The sequence below is a fragment of the Pomacea canaliculata genome, linkage group LG12 (genome assembly GCF_003073045.1).
Source record: "Pomacea canaliculata isolate SZHN2017 linkage group LG12, ASM307304v1, whole genome shotgun sequence".
Classification (NCBI taxonomy): Eukaryota; Metazoa; Mollusca; class Gastropoda; order Architaenioglossa; family Ampullariidae; genus Pomacea; species Pomacea canaliculata.
Genome location: NC_037601.1, coordinates 7,484,997 through 7,504,135, shown reverse-complemented (window position 1 = coordinate 7,504,135; position 19,139 = coordinate 7,484,997). Strand labels below are relative to the sequence as shown.

General features: G+C 39.9%; 1 protein-coding gene across 2 annotated transcripts; it reads left to right on the top strand.

The window, feature by feature from the left end:
* On the top strand, positions 1-18,253 carry LOC112576813 (glucose-6-phosphate isomerase-like). Of its 2 annotated transcripts, XM_025259565.1 has the most exons (18): positions 1-165; positions 642-732; positions 998-1,135; positions 2,026-2,160; positions 3,668-3,811; positions 4,222-4,293; positions 4,853-4,963; positions 5,770-5,814; positions 6,638-6,691; positions 7,119-7,179; positions 7,534-7,613; positions 14,711-14,794; positions 15,047-15,209; positions 15,866-15,942; positions 16,381-16,509; positions 16,724-16,799; positions 17,247-17,313; positions 17,492-18,253. In XM_025259565.1, the coding sequence occupies exons 1-18, from the start codon at positions 29-31 to the stop codon at positions 17,613-17,615; spliced, it is 1,788 nt and encodes a 595-aa protein (XP_025115350.1). In that variant the 5' UTR covers positions 1-28; the 3' UTR covers positions 17,616-18,253. The 2 variants fall into 2 exon arrangements, with proteins under 2 accessions (XP_025115350.1, XP_025115351.1); XM_025259566.1 differs by lacking the exon at positions 4,853-4,963.
* Positions 18,254-19,139: the final 886 nt, after the last annotated feature.

Genomic DNA, 19,139 nt, shown 5'->3' with positions numbered 1-19,139 from the left:
GTTATGTCCTAGACCTAGAGGTTTCAACATGGCCAACGAATGCAGAAAACCGCTTATTGAAGAGAATTCGTGGAGGGCCCTGTGGGACACTTTCAATGGCTACGCCAAAGACCTTAACATGGCGAAGATGTTCAGGGAAGATCCAGGCCGCTTCAATAAGTTTAAGTATGTTGTACTGCTATTTCACAGTCACGGACTGAAGTACCGTAAGCGATAAGGTTTGACTATATCAAATGGGAGTGTGAATCGTCTGTCGTGTGATCTCAGTCTATAGTGTGGCTGAATACAGTATTAATTTTTATGACATTATATATTAAAATTATATGTGATATAGTAAGTTTTTGTCTGGCTGATCAGTAATAGTAGTTACACTGGTGTTGATCATTCTTGAATAACCTTACTCGATCATTATTGTACGATTTTTTTTTGCTCTGTGGATTATCGTTGATTGGCACTGTGTTGAAGATAAGTTTCCAAAAAGTCTTTCTATGATTCTATAATATCTTGTCTCACTTGAACATTTTGGAAGCTACACTGGGTAGTGGGGGGATGGTAGATAGGAGGGGCAATTAAAGAGTTATATGTAATGTCCAGTAACCTGAGTGTGCAAATAGGTGTTTAAAAGTGCAGTATGATTGCAGTGTGTCACTAACCACTCAAGATGGGCCTTTCCTGCTGGACTACTCTAAAAATATTATCAATGAGGAAGTAATGAAGAAGCTCATTGATCTGGTAATAATTTATTGAAACTGTATCTGTAAACAAACTGTTGTTTCGTTGCACTAACATGACTGCAGTTTTCAATATGCTTTGATTCTTGTCCCTTTTACACTGTTTGATTTTAAGTTATGCAAACTGGTTAATTTGTGTGATGTAGATAAAACAGAGTATAATGTAAAAGAAGGCATCCATATGCATTCACGTATACACAGATACCTCCAAGAGGATGCACATTTACACCATGCTCCTTATGTCTCATAATACTTCATTTTTGCAGGCAAGAGATCGAAATGTGGAAGGGATGCGGAAGGCCATGTTTGCTGGAGAGAAGATTAACTTCACTGAAGATCGAGCAGTCCTACACATTGCACTGCGCAATAGGTCAAATACCCCAATCATTGTGGAAGGCAAAGATGTATGTCTTATGCTCTTTTGTTTATATGCTCTTTTGTTTACTGTAGAAAAGAAACTTACTGGTTAGGTAAACAGCAATAGTTTAGGGCACCAGTACTGGCTTGTTGAGGACATGATAGGTATTAGAAGCTTAGCTAAGCTTTAGGTTGGCAAATTCCAATTGTCCTATTTGCTTTATTTAAAACTAAGGAAGGGGCAGTATCTTGACTGTATCAGAGATATTTGTATTTTTATTATAGCATGGGGCTGGATGGGGCCTGAAACACGCAGTGGTTATCATACATGTACAGACTTAAATAGTGAAAGATATCTGATGTCTGGTGACCCCTTGCCTTATGGCTCACCCAGTGAGAGGGAGATGGGTGGGGGTTGCCTAGCAACAGGAGAAGGGACCTGGGGTATTTTCTAGTAAATTTGGGGTATAAGGAATAAGAACCTCAGACGGCAAGGGTCAGGGGTCCTAGGGCACCCAGTGGTTAAAACACTTGCTTTCAGTGAGCAGCTCATGGTTCAGATCTCATCTCAGGGCACTCTCTGTGTGACACCTGTCCGCAGGGCTGGGTGTCGGGGGTTTTCTCCCCTTTCCCTCTGCCCTCATAGTGTGAAATCATTTGAAAGTGAAAACACTTTCCTATTAAATAAGCAAGCAAGCAACCAATCAAGGGTCAGTCTAAGAGAGCTTTACCCCATCAAACAATGTGATTGAAGAATGTGTGTGTTTCACCTGTTCCAGAACCATCGACTGGCTCAGGATTAAACAGCTATACCCATAGCTGAGTTGTGGTTTGACCAGTCTCCTGGTTATTTCCACAACTCAACATTTTTAGACCCTACTAAAATTGGTAATTAAGTTACTTGAGTTCATGTTGCACTCCAATTTTCTCTGACAAGGTGATGCCCAGTGTGAATGCTGTGCTGGCCCACATGAGAGAGTTCACCAGCGAGGTCATCTCTGGAGAGTGGAAAGGTCAAACAGGAAAGAAGATCACTGATGTTGTGAACATTGGTATTGGAGGCTCAGATCTGGTAAGAGAGAGGGTTTGTATGTTGGTATACATGTATATGTGCCTATTTGCCTTTGTCAGTATGCATGGTTACATCCCTTTACATCAAGATGTACCTGTGCAGATATCTGTATGTTCGTAGGGCTTAAATAAAGTTGTTTGCTTTTTTAAAAGAATGTATTTAACGCATTCTCTTCTGCATATATGTGATGGACTCTCTGTGTCCACACTGTAGACGTGATCCTCGCAACTACAGGTGCTGGTCAAAATAAGGAAAATTACCTTGAGGAAGGCTAGTGAATAATAGAAATTGTAGAAGATCCTGTTCATCCTGTTTTTCAAGTAAATGATGATGCCAGAAGCAATAAGCTTGAAGATATTCCTGTCAATGGATGGAGATTTCAACAGCAGCAGGTGTAGAAATCTTTGAGGATTTTCATCTCTGCCAAATTTTATTTCTTCGCTTGAACTACAAATTCCTCTCAAGCTTCTGGGAGTAATGTAGACTTGTTGATTCGTACCAAGTGTATATAGGCAACAAAATGGTCAAATCTATAAAATGAGAGACTAATCTATATTCCAGGCAGTTTATAGATCAGGCCAAAAAGATCTGCCATTCAGTTTTAACAGAGATCCAGAGCAAGATATGGAACCTGCCATTCTCAGCAAACCAACAAAGTTTCTTTGGATCACTGCATACATGAGTCTTGTGCACAAGCCAAAACTTGTGGACTACTGCATATTTGACTCACTAAATGGATGTGCCTTATCCTGAATAATAGAATCAATTCTTATGTTATTTAGAAGGATTTGTACAAGTCTAGGTGGTTATAGTAAATCCTGTTTACACCACAAAACAGTGGAATTACTCAGTAAAATTTGTTATCATTCTGGAGTCTTTTAAATGCATTATAGCTGCTTTTCACCACTACACGTAATAGTTATTTGATATTTCAACTTGAAGTGTAACCTTCTGAATCTACTACCTGTAAGACAAAGCTATCAGAGAATAAAATGCTTCGTGTTTTCCTGTGTATAAAAGATTTTTCAAAATTCCGTTGGACTTACCTCATTCCTTTTGAATTTATCAAAAAGTACACAATTAAGATGGTTTGAGACAAACAGTTGATTTCAGCAGATTTTGTATTCCAATATCTGTGGTGTTTTTTTTTTTGTTTTGTTTTATTTAGTTTTTGTTTTTGGTGAAATAGGGTCTTTTCATGTTAGCTTTGTCTGTTCCTTGCATTGTAAATGTGTTAAGAGAAAGCCATTTTTATTTATATAAACATAAATTCATGGGCCATTTGTATAAGACCTCTCCATAATTATCTGGTATTGCTTTTGACACACACAAAACCACCAAACTTTACTATGATTTAGACTGATGAGTAGTACATTGACAGAACATTGTTTTTTGTCAAGAAATAGTATGCAAGGCTTCAATCTCTTTAGCTGGATAGTGTCAAAGAGGCATTAAAACTAGATGTATGTTCAGAAAGGGAACTTCTTTAGGTGTCCCTTTGTTGCAGGGCCCTTTAATGGTTTGTGAGGCACTGCGCCCATACCAGGTTGGTCCAAATGTGCACTTTGTCTCAAATGTGGATGGCACACATCTGGCCAAGACTCTGCAATCATTGAACCCGGAAACTACTTTGTTCATTATTGCTTCAAAGGTGAGACCTAAAAAAATTCACAGAAAAGGTGCTATTTTAATGGTGATCTGTTAAACAGATAACTGGGCCCAGGGCAGTGTGATTCTTGTTTTTACTGTTTTAAGCTGAAAATTAAAAGTATTTGTAGCAGAATTATGCTTTTCCATTGTCATCTGTCAAAGAAAAACTCGATTATAAGTTATATTAACTATACTTATCTTTAAAAATTTTATATTTGATTATCCTGTTATTGTTATGTTTGTTTTACATGGTGTAAGTGATATAGTTCATTTGTATAGTTTTGGGCTGATCACTTTTTTCCCCACTATGAATGAGAAGTAAATTCACATTCCAGTTCTTATCTTTTGTACTATGCTGTGTTTGTTTTGAAAAATTCAATGAAATAACTTTTTTTGTTCTTCATTTTTCAGACTTTTACCACCCAGGAAACTATTACCAATGCTACTTCTGCCAAACAGTGGTTCTTGGAAAAAATCAAAGATGTAAGCCAAACAGTTCTTAGTGTCCAGAGAGTGATCTATCACTGGCACATGACGTTTTCAATCTTGCCCTGTAATTGCCTGTTTTAAATTTAAATAACTGCTAGTTTTACTTTTTTTTTTTTTTGTTTTGACAGTAATGATGTTATGTAAATATGGTGTCCAAAACCATGAAAATGTGAAACAAAGCTATGTTAAAATGTAAACTGCTATCACCACTTAACCATCTTCATGCAATCATCTTTGTTTCTATCTTTCTATCTCTCTCTCACACACACATACACATAAACAAGCATGAGATTTATTATTCACTAAAGTAGATTAACAAACAGATAAAAGACAGACCAGTCCTGCAAAAGATCTTTAATAAATAGCATAAATCAATTCACATAAAAATCTTGCCCCCTAAAACTCACATCATTTGAAGAACCAGAACCTTGTGTTTTGTAAAACCTAATTAGTTGTAAGTAAAACAAGCTGTATGAAGAGATGAAGAAATCCGAAGATTCAAACTTAGCAGTGGCATGTATGGAACTTAGAAATGGTGTGTGTGTAAACACAGCGTCCTCCAGCCAAGCAGTACTTGACACACTCAGTTATGGTTGATGTACAAGTGACTTACAAGCATACAGAGAATTTTGTGGCTGATTTTGCTGATCCTGGCTCAGAGCAGGTAGCTTTCAACCTTAAGGATTACTGCAACACAGATTTATTTCTTTTGATCACTTTTTGTTTTCTTTCCAAATCTTGACAATTTATCATGAGTTTCTTGCACATGATTAGTAGACTGGCTTCATAATTTTTTGTGCATTTATTTATTGGTTACTGGTTCAGTTTGGTTTTCTTTTAATTCTTGGTAAATCTGTGAAAAAAAAATTCCTTCTGAAAATTCATGCATTTTTTTTTTACTCTGCATTTATTGAATTAGAAGTTATTGTAAACAACGAAGATAAGTGTTGTGAATGATGTAAGAAGACATCCTGATGTGAATGGTACAACATAAAACAGCCAGTCAGATCTCCATTATGAAAGATAAAGTTTAAACTTTCATAGAGTTTATGATGTGTGTTGTAAGGCAGAGCATGGCAGTGTTACATGTGTGTATATGTAAGCATGTCTTTTTGTGTGCGTGTGTGTGGCGGGGGGTGGGGGAGGCACTATGCAAATCCATACTGTTTGTCTACCTCTAAGTTTTGCAGAAATTTTTTTTCTTCAACAGGTAGTATTGGATTGCATTTGTTTTGAGCATTTTTTATTTTATTGCTTATTTTATACCTTTGGCTCTACAGTAAAAAAATATACATAACCAACTTTGATGATAACATTCTATGGACAAATATGCAAAATATCTTAAAGAAAGGGTAAAATATGATACATATTTTATCAAGAAAAATCTTTGCCCTGAATCATTTTTTGACACCACATTTCTCTCATTTATGTCTGTATCATGTACAGTTTGTTTTGGTCTCTTTTCCCCAGAAAAATGCAGTATCCAAGCACTTTGTGGCTCTGTCAACCAATGGGGTAAGGTTGAAGCTTGTTTTTTACGTGTACTGTGCTTCTTGCTTTAAAACTGAATTGATATGAGGTGCATGTTTCTTTAGAAACAAAGGTCTACTAATCCATGAAAGCATTGCTGCACATTTTAAGATAAAGTGTTGCATTTTGCAGATTGTTAAATAAGGGAAAACATGAGTTTCTTTATATACTTCAAGTGAGAAATGATTAGCCTTAGTGGAACCATCATTAAAATAATCACTGTCATTTTTGTTTGCAAGGAAATCTACCAGACTTATGATCAAGGACAAGGATGGAAAAAACGATGAAAAAAAATTATTTCACAGAAATTAAGAGAATAGAATCCAGGATGCAGAAGATCCAGTTAGCTGTATTTCTTGTCTTTTCATACTGTAGTCAAAGAAACTTTACCAATCATTTGCACATCTTCAACACTTTCATTTTTTAAATTGAAAAGATTATTACAAATTTTCTTTAGATGCATTTGAGCACTTGGCATTCTTTAATGATATGTCACTTGGTCATTTATTAGAAAAAAGGTTAGGAACATGGCCTTCAAAAGCAATCTGTGTTGGAAGATGCACACTGAAACCTGTGCAGACATGTCTAGCTTTTTATCTGTCTCTCTCTCTCTCTCAGTTTATCTGTCAGTTTCTCAGTTTCTTACTTTTTCAGTCTCTGTTTCTCTATCTCCATCTCTCAGTCTGTTTCTCTGTCTCAGTTTCAATGGTCAGAAATCATGGAACTTTAATAAGTATGCTCTATGTGGATGGAATAGTCTAATAGTACTGGATTAACAATTTCACTCGTTTTACTTTCTTTATTTCAGCCCAAAGTAAAAGAGTTTGGAATTGACGAAAAGAACATGTTTGAGTTTTGGGATGTAAGTGGTTTTCTTTAGTAATATAGTCTTTATAAGTAGAATTCAAAATTATTAAATAATTTAAATATTCTTTTTGTAGATGAGAAGTTCATGGTACACAGAAAATCTGTGTGCAATATTCAAGTGCTTTCCTGCTCATACAGTTTTGCTGCTCTTATAATCTCCATCTTAAATCTTTATAAATCAGTTGAACACATATGGTAAAAAAAAAAAAAACACAAAAAACCCCCCAAAAAACCCACACTTGTTGGCTGAGCAAGAATTCCTTGCCTCCGATGAGTTAAACCATTGTTATCTAATTTGTCTAATTATCAGTTATCAACCCTGACTTTGTTTAGTGTTTTTAACTTTGGTCACTTTGTTGATTTTGATGCCTCTTTACAAACGTTAAAAGACAATGTGCTCTATCAGTTATATTTTTTTGCAGTGGGTTGGAGGCCGCTACTCCTGCTGGTCAGCAATTGGACTGTCTATTGCTCTTCACATTGGTTAGTTTTTGTGTAAAGTATATTTTGTTAACCCAAAGTGAAAAGACAGTGCTAAATAATGCTTTGTGGAAAAGGAACTGTATTCATTAGCTCATGAATCTAGAACATCGAAACATTTTGCTATGTGATTGATGTGCTTTACCACAGCAAAACATCACAGGTTCTGGCTCACCCATCTGATGACCATAGAAATTCTCTGTCAATCCAGCAGTGATATTAAAAGGCAGTGAAAGGAGGGGGGTTATATCTTGTACTTGCTATTCTGTGAACACAGTGAACCACTGACATTTCACTACCACTATGAATGAACACACACACACACTAACACATACTAGTACCTTGCTGTTACCCCAGGCATGGACAACTTTGAGAAGTTTCTGGCTGGTGCCTACTTCATGGACCGCCACTTCATCGAAACGCCCCTGGATCGTAATGTGAGTACCATATTTCACAGTGCAATTTCCAGTGTATTTCCTCAGACAACTCATGCAAAACAGGATACACTTTGTTGAAGCTACCTATCAGATTACTCATTTGCTGTGTAGGAGGAAAATGTCAGGATAAAAGAAGCATTGAGAAATCTTGTTGCAAGTGGTAACTTGGCTTGTAGCCTGTTGACTCCTAGACTGAATGTGTGCAAAATATCTGTGATGTAAAGTGGTTTCCCATCAGAGTATACACAAATGTGTGCACATGTGCAGGTTTAGGTGTGCATGCACACGTGCAAAATTAATACCTTCATACATGATGTCACGGACCGTCCGCAGACATGCGCATTCTTTCCACAAACCAAAATATCCTGATCGCTTGAGGGTGGGCGTACCTTCTTAGAGGCACAAATAATTATTCAAATCAAATACAAAGTCAAATGAAACAAAGGCAAAATCCACACTCATAGATTCACTCCTTCATTCGCCACACAAGATGTATTACCAATATGTTATCATTCATCCCACATAATATTAAAGGTAACAATAAAATCGACTCTCCTAAATTATTGTCACTGATGAAGAACCCAATGTTCGCTCCCGATGAAACATCAACCTCTTATTTTAAAGTCTTTGAGACCCTCCCAAGTCCTCTATTCCAATTAATCCACTGATCTTCTTTCCACGAAGTCTATTTATGATTGAAAATAAATGGTTTTCACAGTACCCACAGTTTATAAGCAGACGTCTCGATCTTGCGCATGCGGCCGCCTCCTAGATGTTTGGCCGGATGATGTTAGATTCGCTGAAGGCCGGGAGGAAACCTTTCCTCCACCGGCGCTTACTCTCAGGCTGTTAAGAACGCTCCCTTCCAGGCGACAGATGGAAGTCGGTGCCCCAGTCTTGCACCAAGTTTTCTGTTCTTTTCTCGCTGATACCAGTGTTTAGTTTCTTGACCCCGCCAAGAAACTGGGATGCCCAAGCCACAGAGCTCCCCCACGGTGCGAACACGGACTACAGTGACTCACGACCTGTGAAGTACATCCACCTGTAGTTTACCCACGGTATTACTTCCCGTAATACTTTTTCCGCTGTCGCAGCAGTTGCGAGAAAGTCCCGAGAAAAATCCACCAGCTCCAACTTTTGTTTCGCCGTCTGCTCTCTGCCCACCGTTATTTTCTCTAACGTTAATTTCCTCTATCTTTTACGTCACCTTATTTTGACGTCCCAGTTTACGTCATTTGCTCAAGGGCAAACAACTTCCAGCCCACTACGCTAAATCAGATCAACCACGGTTGTCGATCTTCCCTCCTAACCCCCTCTACTAAGTACTTATCCGTTACATTCCTCCCCTCCTGAAAAAAAAAAAGAATGAAAAAAAATCAATTTAACAGTTTTTCTTTCTTTTACTTCTACGGGATAAATTGGTCCCACTCGACCCGGGATAGATTGTCAGCGAGAAGATTCTCTGTTCCCTTAATCGTCTCAACTGAAAACTGAAACTCTTGAAGAGCTAGCATCCACCTCATAATTCGAGAATTATGATATACAGATGTTTTTAAAAACACAAGGGGTTTGTGATCTGTCTGTAAAATGAACTTTCTTCCGTAAAGATAACGAGAGAGTTTCGAAATTCCCCATATTATTGCCAGGCACTCTCGTTCTATGGTGCTGTATCGTGTTTCAGGACCTGTCAGTTTGCGGCTGACGTAGGCCACTGGAAAACGATCTCCTCCGTATTCCTGCAAGAGTACTGCTCCTAATCCCACCCACTCGCGTCAGTTTGAACTATGAACGGCTTGTCAAACTTTGGTAGCGCTAGTATGGGTTGGGATGACAGAACGGTTTGGATGTGAGTTAATGCTTGGACACATTCATTCGACCATTGAATATGTTTTGGGCTGTTTCCTTTTGTCAACTCTGTAATGGGTGCAACCACCGTAGCAAAGTTAGGAACATAGCGTCGGTAGTAGCTGATCAGACCTAAGAGTGCTCTCACTTGCTTCTTACTGCTAGGAGTAGGAAGTCTTAGAATTTTCTGTACTTTATCAGGACTGGGACGCAGATGCCCCTCCCCACTATGTGTCCTAAGAATTCCAAGCTCCGAAATCCCATCTGAATTTTCGAAGGTCTTACAGTGAGTTGATAATGGGCTAAGGTTCTTAACACACCTTCTACATGAGTCAGATGCTCTTCCACGTTTCGCTAGCAACCAGTAAATCATCAAAGAAGGTATGTGCTGAAAACCTTTCCATATTGAGCGCTCTCATAGCTCTCGCAAACGTTGCAGGAGCTGTAGCCAATCCAAATGGCATTCGGGTCCATTGAAATAAGCCTTTGGTTGTTTGAAATGCTGTTTTTGGCCTATCTTCTTCTTTAACTCTGATTTGCCAATATCCTTTGGCCAAATCTATTTTAGTGAAAAATTGGGCTCGGCCCAATTGACTATATACAGTTTCGGGATCCGGAATGGGTTCTGAGTCGAACTCTGTTATTTTATTTAGGGCTCGGTAGTCGATACAAAAGCGTACTGAACCGTCCTTCTTTCTGACCAACAACGCTGGTGATGCATAAGGTGAAGATGATGGTTCAATCACTCCCATTTGTAACATTTTAATCACTTCCTTTTCCATGGTTTGCTGTAGAGCAAAAGGAAGTGGATAGGGCCTTAAGCGCACTACCTCTGGAGAAGTCAGTCTAATTTGGTGCTCAATTTCACCGTTAAACTGTCCTGGCATCACGGTCAGTATGTGTTGATAATTCTTTAGAATATTCCTCAATTGTGTGGTCTGGAGTTCTGTCAAGTCGGGCCCCACTTTCATGCTGTTTATGTCCTCTTCCATCTCCCCAGGAAGAACTGGTATTTCCACGGAATCATCATCGGTATCGGCTATCAATAAGGTCACATTTGCCAGGTGTCTATTTGATTCCTTCTCGGATACTCCTGACGGCATGATAAATCTTTGGGGGCACATCTCTTCCGAGATAAGATCCGAAAAAGCCATGGGTTTATCGTCATTGGTCTGTCCACAGTTAGCCGTTTTGGTGGTGTCTGGAATCTTCACATCAATCGGCGGTTCACGTCTGTGATATTTGCGCAACATATTAATGTGCATAACCCGGTCTTTTCCCTGCATATGGATCACGTAGTCTGGATGACATTCCCGGATGACTGGAAAAGGTCCCTTCCATTGCATGAGTAGTTTATTCGTGGACGTAGGTAACATTATCAGCACTTCGTCCCCCACCTGCAGAGTTCGTTGTTGCGTTTTTCTGTCAAAGTAACGTTTATTTCTCGCCGCCGTCCTATGGCTATTCTCTTGGGCCAGTTGATAGCTTTCCTGTAGTAGATTTCTCAACTCATATATGTATTGGTAAACAGGTTTTGCATCCTCATCACTGATTTCCTTCTCTGTCCAAGTTGAGATAAGGAGATCAAGTGATCCCTTTGGTCTTCGTCCGAAAACGAGTTCGAATGGTGAGAAACCTGTACTTTCGTGAGTTTTCTCTCTGCAAGCGAATAAAAGAGCAGGAAGATAGCGATGCCATTCTCGAGGCTGGCGATGTACCAACTTCCGCAGCATTGGTTTTAATGTCCCGTGGAATCTTTCCACGCACCCATTCGTTTGTGGATGGTAAGGGGTGGAACGTAAACCCTTGATGGACAGCAGTCTGAGAAATTCCTTCATGACATCAGACATGAATTGTGTCCCCTGGTCGGATAGAATTTCTTCGGGAAGACCCATTCTGGCAAATACAACCAAGAGTGCTTCAGCCACAGATACACTGTCAATTCTTTTTAACGGTATTGCCTCTGGATATCTGGACGCCATGTCTATTATACTCAATACATGGGTATGGCCCTCATTAGATGATGGATGTATAGGACCCATGATATCTATAGCCACTCTCTTGAAGGGCTCATCGATGACTGGCACATGTACGAGTGGCACTGGTCGATTTCTTCCGTGTGCCACGGTTTTCTGGCACGCGTCACATGTTTGGCAATACTTTCGGGTGTCGCTTTTTACTCCCGGCCACCAACAATTGGCGAGCACCCGATTCAGCGTGGCACGGACGCCTGCATGTCCGGCTAAAAGACCATCGTGAGCCGCACATAACACTGATGCCCTGAGTGTTTGTGGCACCACCACTTGTTGAAAAGTCCCTGTAGTGGTGCGGGATGATCGAATCAACATTCCTGCTGAAGATGGAAGTTCGTCTCCAGGTTGGCTTCTTCGCTCCTTTGACAGGCTGCAGCTCGGCATGTGATCAATGTCGGATCCTCCCTCTGGAGTCGAACTAACTCCTCTCTAGTGATGTCCATTGCTGGCTTTGGAATATGCAGCGGAATTGGCAGTTCCAATTCCCGCTTCTTCTGTCCTCTGGTTGTGACTAAGGCTGCTTTTGGTTTTGTCACCAACACTCCCTCTACCCCGTCTATATTACCCAAAATTAAATCTGTTATTGGTTCGTCTATTACGCAACAGCGTAGTTTACCCGCATAGAAAGGGGTCTCTACCTGTACCTCAGCGACTGGAAAGACTTCCGTATTACCCCCAAACGTAATACAGGACTGGGACTGTCCAGTGTATTCTGACTGCCTAACCAGGGAGGCTCTTATGCCTGCTGTTGTGGCTCCCGTATCTCTTAACACCGTTATGGGTTTATCTCTAATATAACCTGGATAGAGAGGAAGTCGATCCATCTCTTCACTATTAAGAGTGCTACACAGGATGGAAACGCTGGTTACTACCGGAGTGGATACTTCTGTGTTTCTCTCCGTCTAACATAAGGGCATTCACGGCAAAATGTCCAATTTCGTTACAAGCGAAGCAAATGAGCTCTCTCTTAGGTCTTCGCAGTACCTCGTCTCTTTGCCTTCTCGGCCCGTTACTTCCTTTGGGAAAGGTTTTGTTGGGACTTGATTTACGAGGACTATTTGGCCTATTAGGAAGCCTAGATTTGGGTGACCGAGGACGCCAATTCACCCCGGTGTTGGCAACTCGATACGACTCGGCTCTCCTCGCCATACTTTTATTGGCATGCGCCTGCCTGTACTTCTCTGCACTTGCTATCATCTCGGCTGCGGACTTAAATTCACGTTCTTGCAGGAAGATAGCTAATTCCTTCGCTACGCTCTGGAGAATCTGTTCTCGTAACATGAGGTCCAAAAGACCATCATACGTTTTGTCTGCCTCGGCTAAAGTTATCCAACGGTTTGCTAAACCGGACAACCTAGAAAAAAATGCCGCCATTGATTCCTGCGGTTCGGGTCGGATGGATCTAAATCGTTCCCGAAATCCCTCAGCGGTACACTGATACTTTTGAAGTAATTCCCTCTTGAGTGTTTCATAATCAACTACCCCACTTGCACAAAGTGCATGATACAGGGTTAAAGCCTCACCCTGTAAAAGAGCTGACATAAGCAAAGGCCATCGCGGCTCCTCCCACCTAAGAGCAGTTGCATGCGCTTCAAACCTAAAGATGAAAGAGTCTATATCATCTTTATCCTCACGGAAGATTAGAAGTTTGGGCAGGTTACCACGCGGACCCCCCGTGGATTGAGCTACTTCCCCTTCTGTCCTGCTTCCTGCTTGTAGCCTAAGTCTTTCTAACTCAAACTCCCTTTCTCTCACTCTTTCCCTTTCTTCTCTTTCTCTTTCTTTTTCCCTTTCCTTTCTTTCTCTTTCTCTATCAAAACGTTCTACACACTGTTGGACGTACTTTTCCAGGTCACTATTAGTCTTTCCAAATTTCTGTCCTTGGGCTATGAAGCTATCTATATCCGGGAATTCCATGTCTCTCAAGAACAATTTAAAGAAATGTACCCTACGATGGCAAAACAAGAGTAGTCAAAAATAATCCACCAGATACAGTACTAATAATACCTTTTGTACAATATTTGTAAACCACCTCGCCTAGTACCGCCTCACCCTAAAGCGATCACGTCGGGGGTCACCAAGATGTCACGGACCGTCCGCAGACATGCGCATTCTTTCCACAAACCAAAATATCCTGATCGCTTGAGGGTGGGCGTACCTTCTTAGAGGCACAAATAATTATTCAAATCAAATACAAAGTCAAATGAAACAAAGGCAAAATCCACACTCATAGATTCACTCCTTCATTCGCCACACAAGATGTATTACCAATATGTTATCATTCATCCCACATAATATTAAAGGTAACAATAAAATCGACTCTCCTAAATTATTGTCACTGATGAAGAACCCAATGTTCGCTCCCGATGAAACATCAACCTCTTATTTTAAAGTCTTTGAGACCCTCCCAAGTCCTCTATTCCAATTAATCCCACTGATCTTCTTTCCACGAAGTCTATTTATGATTGAAAATAAATGGTTTTCACAGTACCCACAGTTTATAAGCAGACGTCTCGATCTTGCGCATGCGGCCGCCTCCTAGATGTTTGGCCGGATGATGTTAGATTCGCTGAAGGCCGGGAGGAAACCTTTCCTCCACCGGCGCTTACTCTCAGGCTGTTAAGAACGCTCCCTTCCAGGCGACAGATGGAAGTCGGTGCCCCAGTCTTGCACCAAGTTTTCTGTTCTTTTCTCGCTGATACCAGTGTTTAGTTTCTTGACCCCGCCAAGAAACTGGGATGCCCAAGCCACAGAGCTCCCCCACGGTGCGAACACGGACTACAGTGACTCACGACCTGTGAAGTACATCCACCTGTAGTTTACCCACGGTATTACTTCCCGTAATACTTTTTCCGCTGTCGCAGCAGTTGCGAGAAAGTCCCGAGAAAAATCCACCAGCTCCAACTTTTGTTTCGCCGTCTGCTCTCTGCCCACCGTTATTTTCTCTAACGTTAATTTCCTCTATCTTTTACGTCACCTTATTTTGACGTCCCAGTTTACGTCATTTGCTCAAGGGCAAACAACTTCCAGCCCACTACGCTAAATCAGATCAACCACGGTTGTCGATCTTCCCTCCTAACCCCCCTCTACTAAGTACTTATCCGTTACACATGACATAGTATTTCATAGTTTCAGCTGATTTCTATTTGTTTTGTTTATTATTTTGAGATTCAGAATTCATAAGATTCATGTTCTCTCAAGTCAGGTTTATATTTTCAGATTCCAGTTATCCTTGCTGTTCTGGGGATCTGGTATCACAACTTCCATAACAGTGAGACCTTTGCTATTCTGCCCTATGACCAGGTAAGCTTTTTATAGAAATGCTAGCTAGTGTGATTGAAAGTCAGTCTCTTGATTTAGGCAATTCATGCCTAGGGAATTTAGGGGTCTGTTAAAAAATAAACTTGGATGAGGAAGTTATCATCTTTCGTGGAATTGCTGAACCCACTTCCCACCCTTTCGGTACCAAACATCTTTCCCTCTTCCACCTCTTGTTTGAAATCTGAAATCTGGAGAGTGTACTATGTGGTGATTGAGGGCAGTTTTCTCTGACAGTATATGCATAGGTTCCCAGCCTACTTCCAGCAGGGTGACATGGAGAGCAATGGGAAGTATGTGACTCGCTCTGGCCAGAAAGTGCAGTATACCACTGGGCCGATTGTGTGGGGGGAACCAGGAACTAATGGACAACATGCTTTCTACCAACTCATTCACCAAGGTATGCTGTAGTTTTTGCTGTATGTTTAGTTTTTGTGTCTTAGCCCTATCAGCAATTGTTTGCTGTGCTTTGCTTGGTGCTGCAAAGACTTTTGTTGAGAAATACCAGTCAGATACTTTCTGGCCTAGGTCCCATTGCACTTAAATTCCATTGCCTATGAGCCTCTGACATGGGCTTCATTTTTAAAGGTCATGGAAAAGGATATTTTTCTGTTGGCTATCCACTGCAACCAGGTTCTCTGATTTTCATGCGTTTTCAGCAGACCTAGATATTCTGCAGATCCAAGGTTATGGTTCTATGTGGCTGATGACTCATCACACTATACAATGTTGTGCCTTTTAGACCAGGCATGTTATATGTTATTGTCATGGAGTCCACTTTCAATAGTTAATGAGCTAACGTAGCCTATTATTTCCTTTGGTCATTTTATGTGGTTAGCCTATTATCTCCTATGGTTATGTCATAAAGTTAGTCTTGAAAAAAAGAATTTACAATAAAAATTTCATTTCTTGTTTTTACATGGATTGCACTAACAGAACTTTACCCACTTCAGAAGGTGCTACCTCACCATGCCATGTTAGTTTGTCAACATTAATGTATGCATTCTTTATTTTGCGATGATTTGATATTGACAACATTTTTTTATTTCTTCACAGGTACACGTCGAGTGCCTTGCGACTTCCTCATCCCTGTAGAAACTCATAACCCTATTCAAGGAGGTGTGCACCACCAGGTAGAGAGCAGGATATTGTCTTTCATTGTAGGGTTCATTGCTTTGTGTCTGTATGTTCATCCATAGATTGCATGCTTAAACTAGTTACATGTTCACATTTTTATTTCTACATAATGTAGGTGGTGACCTTATTTCACTTCTCTCTTCTCCCACTTCATCATGAGCCTAGCTATGAAATTTAGCTGTTTGCATGCTGTTATGAAAAGGTCATGCTGCTGACTTTTTGCTTTTGCTGGTACATGTTCATGTTTGGATTTCATGCTTTCTGCCTTTATACATTTCATGGAAGTTTTCCATACAAGTTCTGTGCATCAGAATTTTTGATTAAATTATTCTCATTGGAGACACTAAACTCCAGGACAAATTTTTTTAAGCATCTACATGAGCCTCTTTTTGTAAGTTCTATTCTGAAAACTATTTCTGCATCATCCTTGGCAGATCCTGTTGGCCAACTTCCTGGCCCAGACTGAAGCTTTGATGGTGGGTAAAACACGAGAGCAAGCAGAAGCAGAGCTGCGGAAATCTGGCATGGATGAGAAACAACTGCAGCGCATTCTTCCTCACAAGGCAAGACTCAAATTTTTGTGCAGCCCTTTCATGGCTGCCTGCAGGTTTTTGGTTTACCTTATTTACTTCCTGTGTCTTACACACTGATTCATTCAGGTTGCAGATAGTATGATCTGAACCATTCTGTTCATCAGTATTATCATCCCAGTTGTCATCTTTACCATCATCACTATGCACAGAACCATCATGATGATATCAGCGGGATGTGTTGCAGGTGTTTGAAGGGAACCGACCCACCAACTCCATTATTTTTCAGAAATTAACACCTTTCATGCTGGGATTGCTTATAGGTAAATTTTTTAAGATAGTAAAGTAGGCATTGGCTTTAAAATCTGTTTTCATAAATAGAACAATTGTCATTGCAGGCAACAAACGTGATATATGTGTTGTGTCATATTATTTAAACTTATTCAGTAGGGATGTAATTGACACAGTTGAGCTGTAGCTATGAAGTTCTCATGTGCAAGTGTGAACTGTATAAGATGAATTAAATGCTCTTTTACAATAGTTGGTGAGCTTTTAAAATGAAATTTGAGTGCACTTTATGGAGAATGTGGGGCTTTTTGATGGGCATACAAGACAATGGTTGTATTTTAATATGTAACAGACATAATATAAAAAGATGAAACCAGCGTTCATGGTTCATTAGGTCTTGTTTCCCGGGGTTAAGGCTTCTGCAATACGCTCTCTCTCATGTGTGCACTCACTCACTTTATGACCTTATTCTTAATTCACAGCTATGTATGAGCACAAGATCTTCGTTCAGGGTGTCATGTGGGACATCAACTCTTTTGACCAGTGGGGGTAAGTTCTTTATTTATTTATTTTTTTTTAATGCATAGACAGCTAATTGTGTGACCAAGAGTAGCTGACCGATGTGTCAATATGCATCTTGCGCAAGACAACAGCCTGGTAGCTTTTTAAAGCAGCCATAAGTCCCTTAAAAAAAGTGTTGTTGACACTCTTATTTCCTTGGTCTCAGTGTGGAGCTTGGCAAGCAACTAGCCAAGGCCATTGAGCCAGAGCTGGCCAATTCTAACAAGATCTCTTCTCATGACTCTTCTACCAACGGCCTCATCAACTTTATCAAAGCTAACCGAAAGTGATCTTGCAATGTTCATCTGAGGATGTTCTTTGTGCTCAGGCTGCTTAATTTGTTGAGGAAAAATAGAAAACTCTTATCCTTATATAAACTTTGGCCAATGCAAGAGCCTGTTCATGACTTCTGCTGGAGAAGTGGATGCCCATATTTGGAAAATTAGCCTTGTCATTTTGTTGAAGATCACTACAGATAGTTGAAGTGACAGCAAGAGTGAAATAGATTTTAATGTTTTGTGGACCCTTAGCTGGCAATGAACACTTTCAGATATCAATTCTCCAATCCTAATCAGATGTTTTCTGTATCTATTATGTAACTGAATATTTGCTATGTAGATACCATCAATAGAGTGAGGTAGAAGGCTTTTTCTGTAAATTTGGACAAGGTTTTTGTAAATGTTATATGTGAATCTAGCCACTGCCCATTTAAAATATAGAGTATCATATTTTTAAATGATAAATCAATGGTTAAACTGTATGTGACCATCTTGTGATAATTTCAAGCTTATGATGGTCATTTAAAAAGGCAAGGTTTTTTTTTTTTTCCTGTACTCATTGTACCTACTGTAATTTAGTGTTTAGAAAATATTTTCTCCCTAGCTCATCCCTTGCTTTGCACAATCAATAAAGATTTGTATCCATCTGTTGTTGAAGTTTTGTTTTTGATTAAAAACTGTGCAAAAGGTGAGCCTCATTTCAACATACCTGAATTCTGAATACCTGCCTTTTCAAAGTAACATTTACACACTTTTAACACCATAGCCAACAAAAAGTTCATTGTAGCAAAAGAAGGTAAACAGCAATTATTTTTATCATTATGCAATCATAAGATCAAATGAATTTCTTCTTGCCACCATCAAGCATAAAAAACTACCATAGTTCAGCCATGCTGTGAGACACACGTCTACAGAAGACATGGAGGGGAGGGTAAGCAGGAAAAAACCCCACTGGTGGCGAATATGAAAGCATGAAAAGGTCGCCCTATGAAAGACAATTTAAAGCAGCACAAAAACAAAACTGTCTCATCAGGTTTCCCTCAGCAATAGGTACCAGTGGGCTGGCTTACTGATGCCATAGAAGGGAGTGATGTGTTAAACCTCTTGGCATTTAATCCCAAGTATTACTCGGGTTGGAATATAGATTTGTCTTCAGATGCAAGAGTGTTAAGTCTGAGTATTACAGAGTCATTTTCTCATATTACAAGCCTGAGCAACACTCAGTTAATTCCAAGGAGGTGAATGATTTGCGCTACCACAATTTAGTTAAGAAACATGATGAATGGGCAGAAGAAATTCAACACTGACGTGAGATTCCAAAAGCATAGAGATATTACCCACAACAATAGGTGAGGGCATGAAACACCAGGCATGGCATCTGATCTAAGAAAACAATTTACATTAAAACCATCAGAAGCCATAAAGGCAACTTTACACTGTTAACAATGCATAAACCGACACAATACCTTCCCAGCTAAATTTATTCTTTTTAAATTTGAAGAGCATTATTTTTAAAAGAAGACAATATTTGAAATG

Coding starts and splice junctions, on each gene's coding strand:
- LOC112576813 (XM_025259565.1), top strand. CDS start 29: ATGGCCAACGAATGCAGAAAACCGCTTATTGAAGAGAATTCGTGGAGG. Junction 733..997: donor TGAAGAAGCTCATTGATCTG/GTAATAATTTAT, acceptor TCATTTTTGCAG/GCAAGAGATCGAAATGTGGA. Junction 6,692..7,118: donor ACATGTTTGAGTTTTGGGAT/GTAAGTGGTTTT, acceptor ATTTTTTTGCAG/TGGGTTGGAGGCCGCTACTC.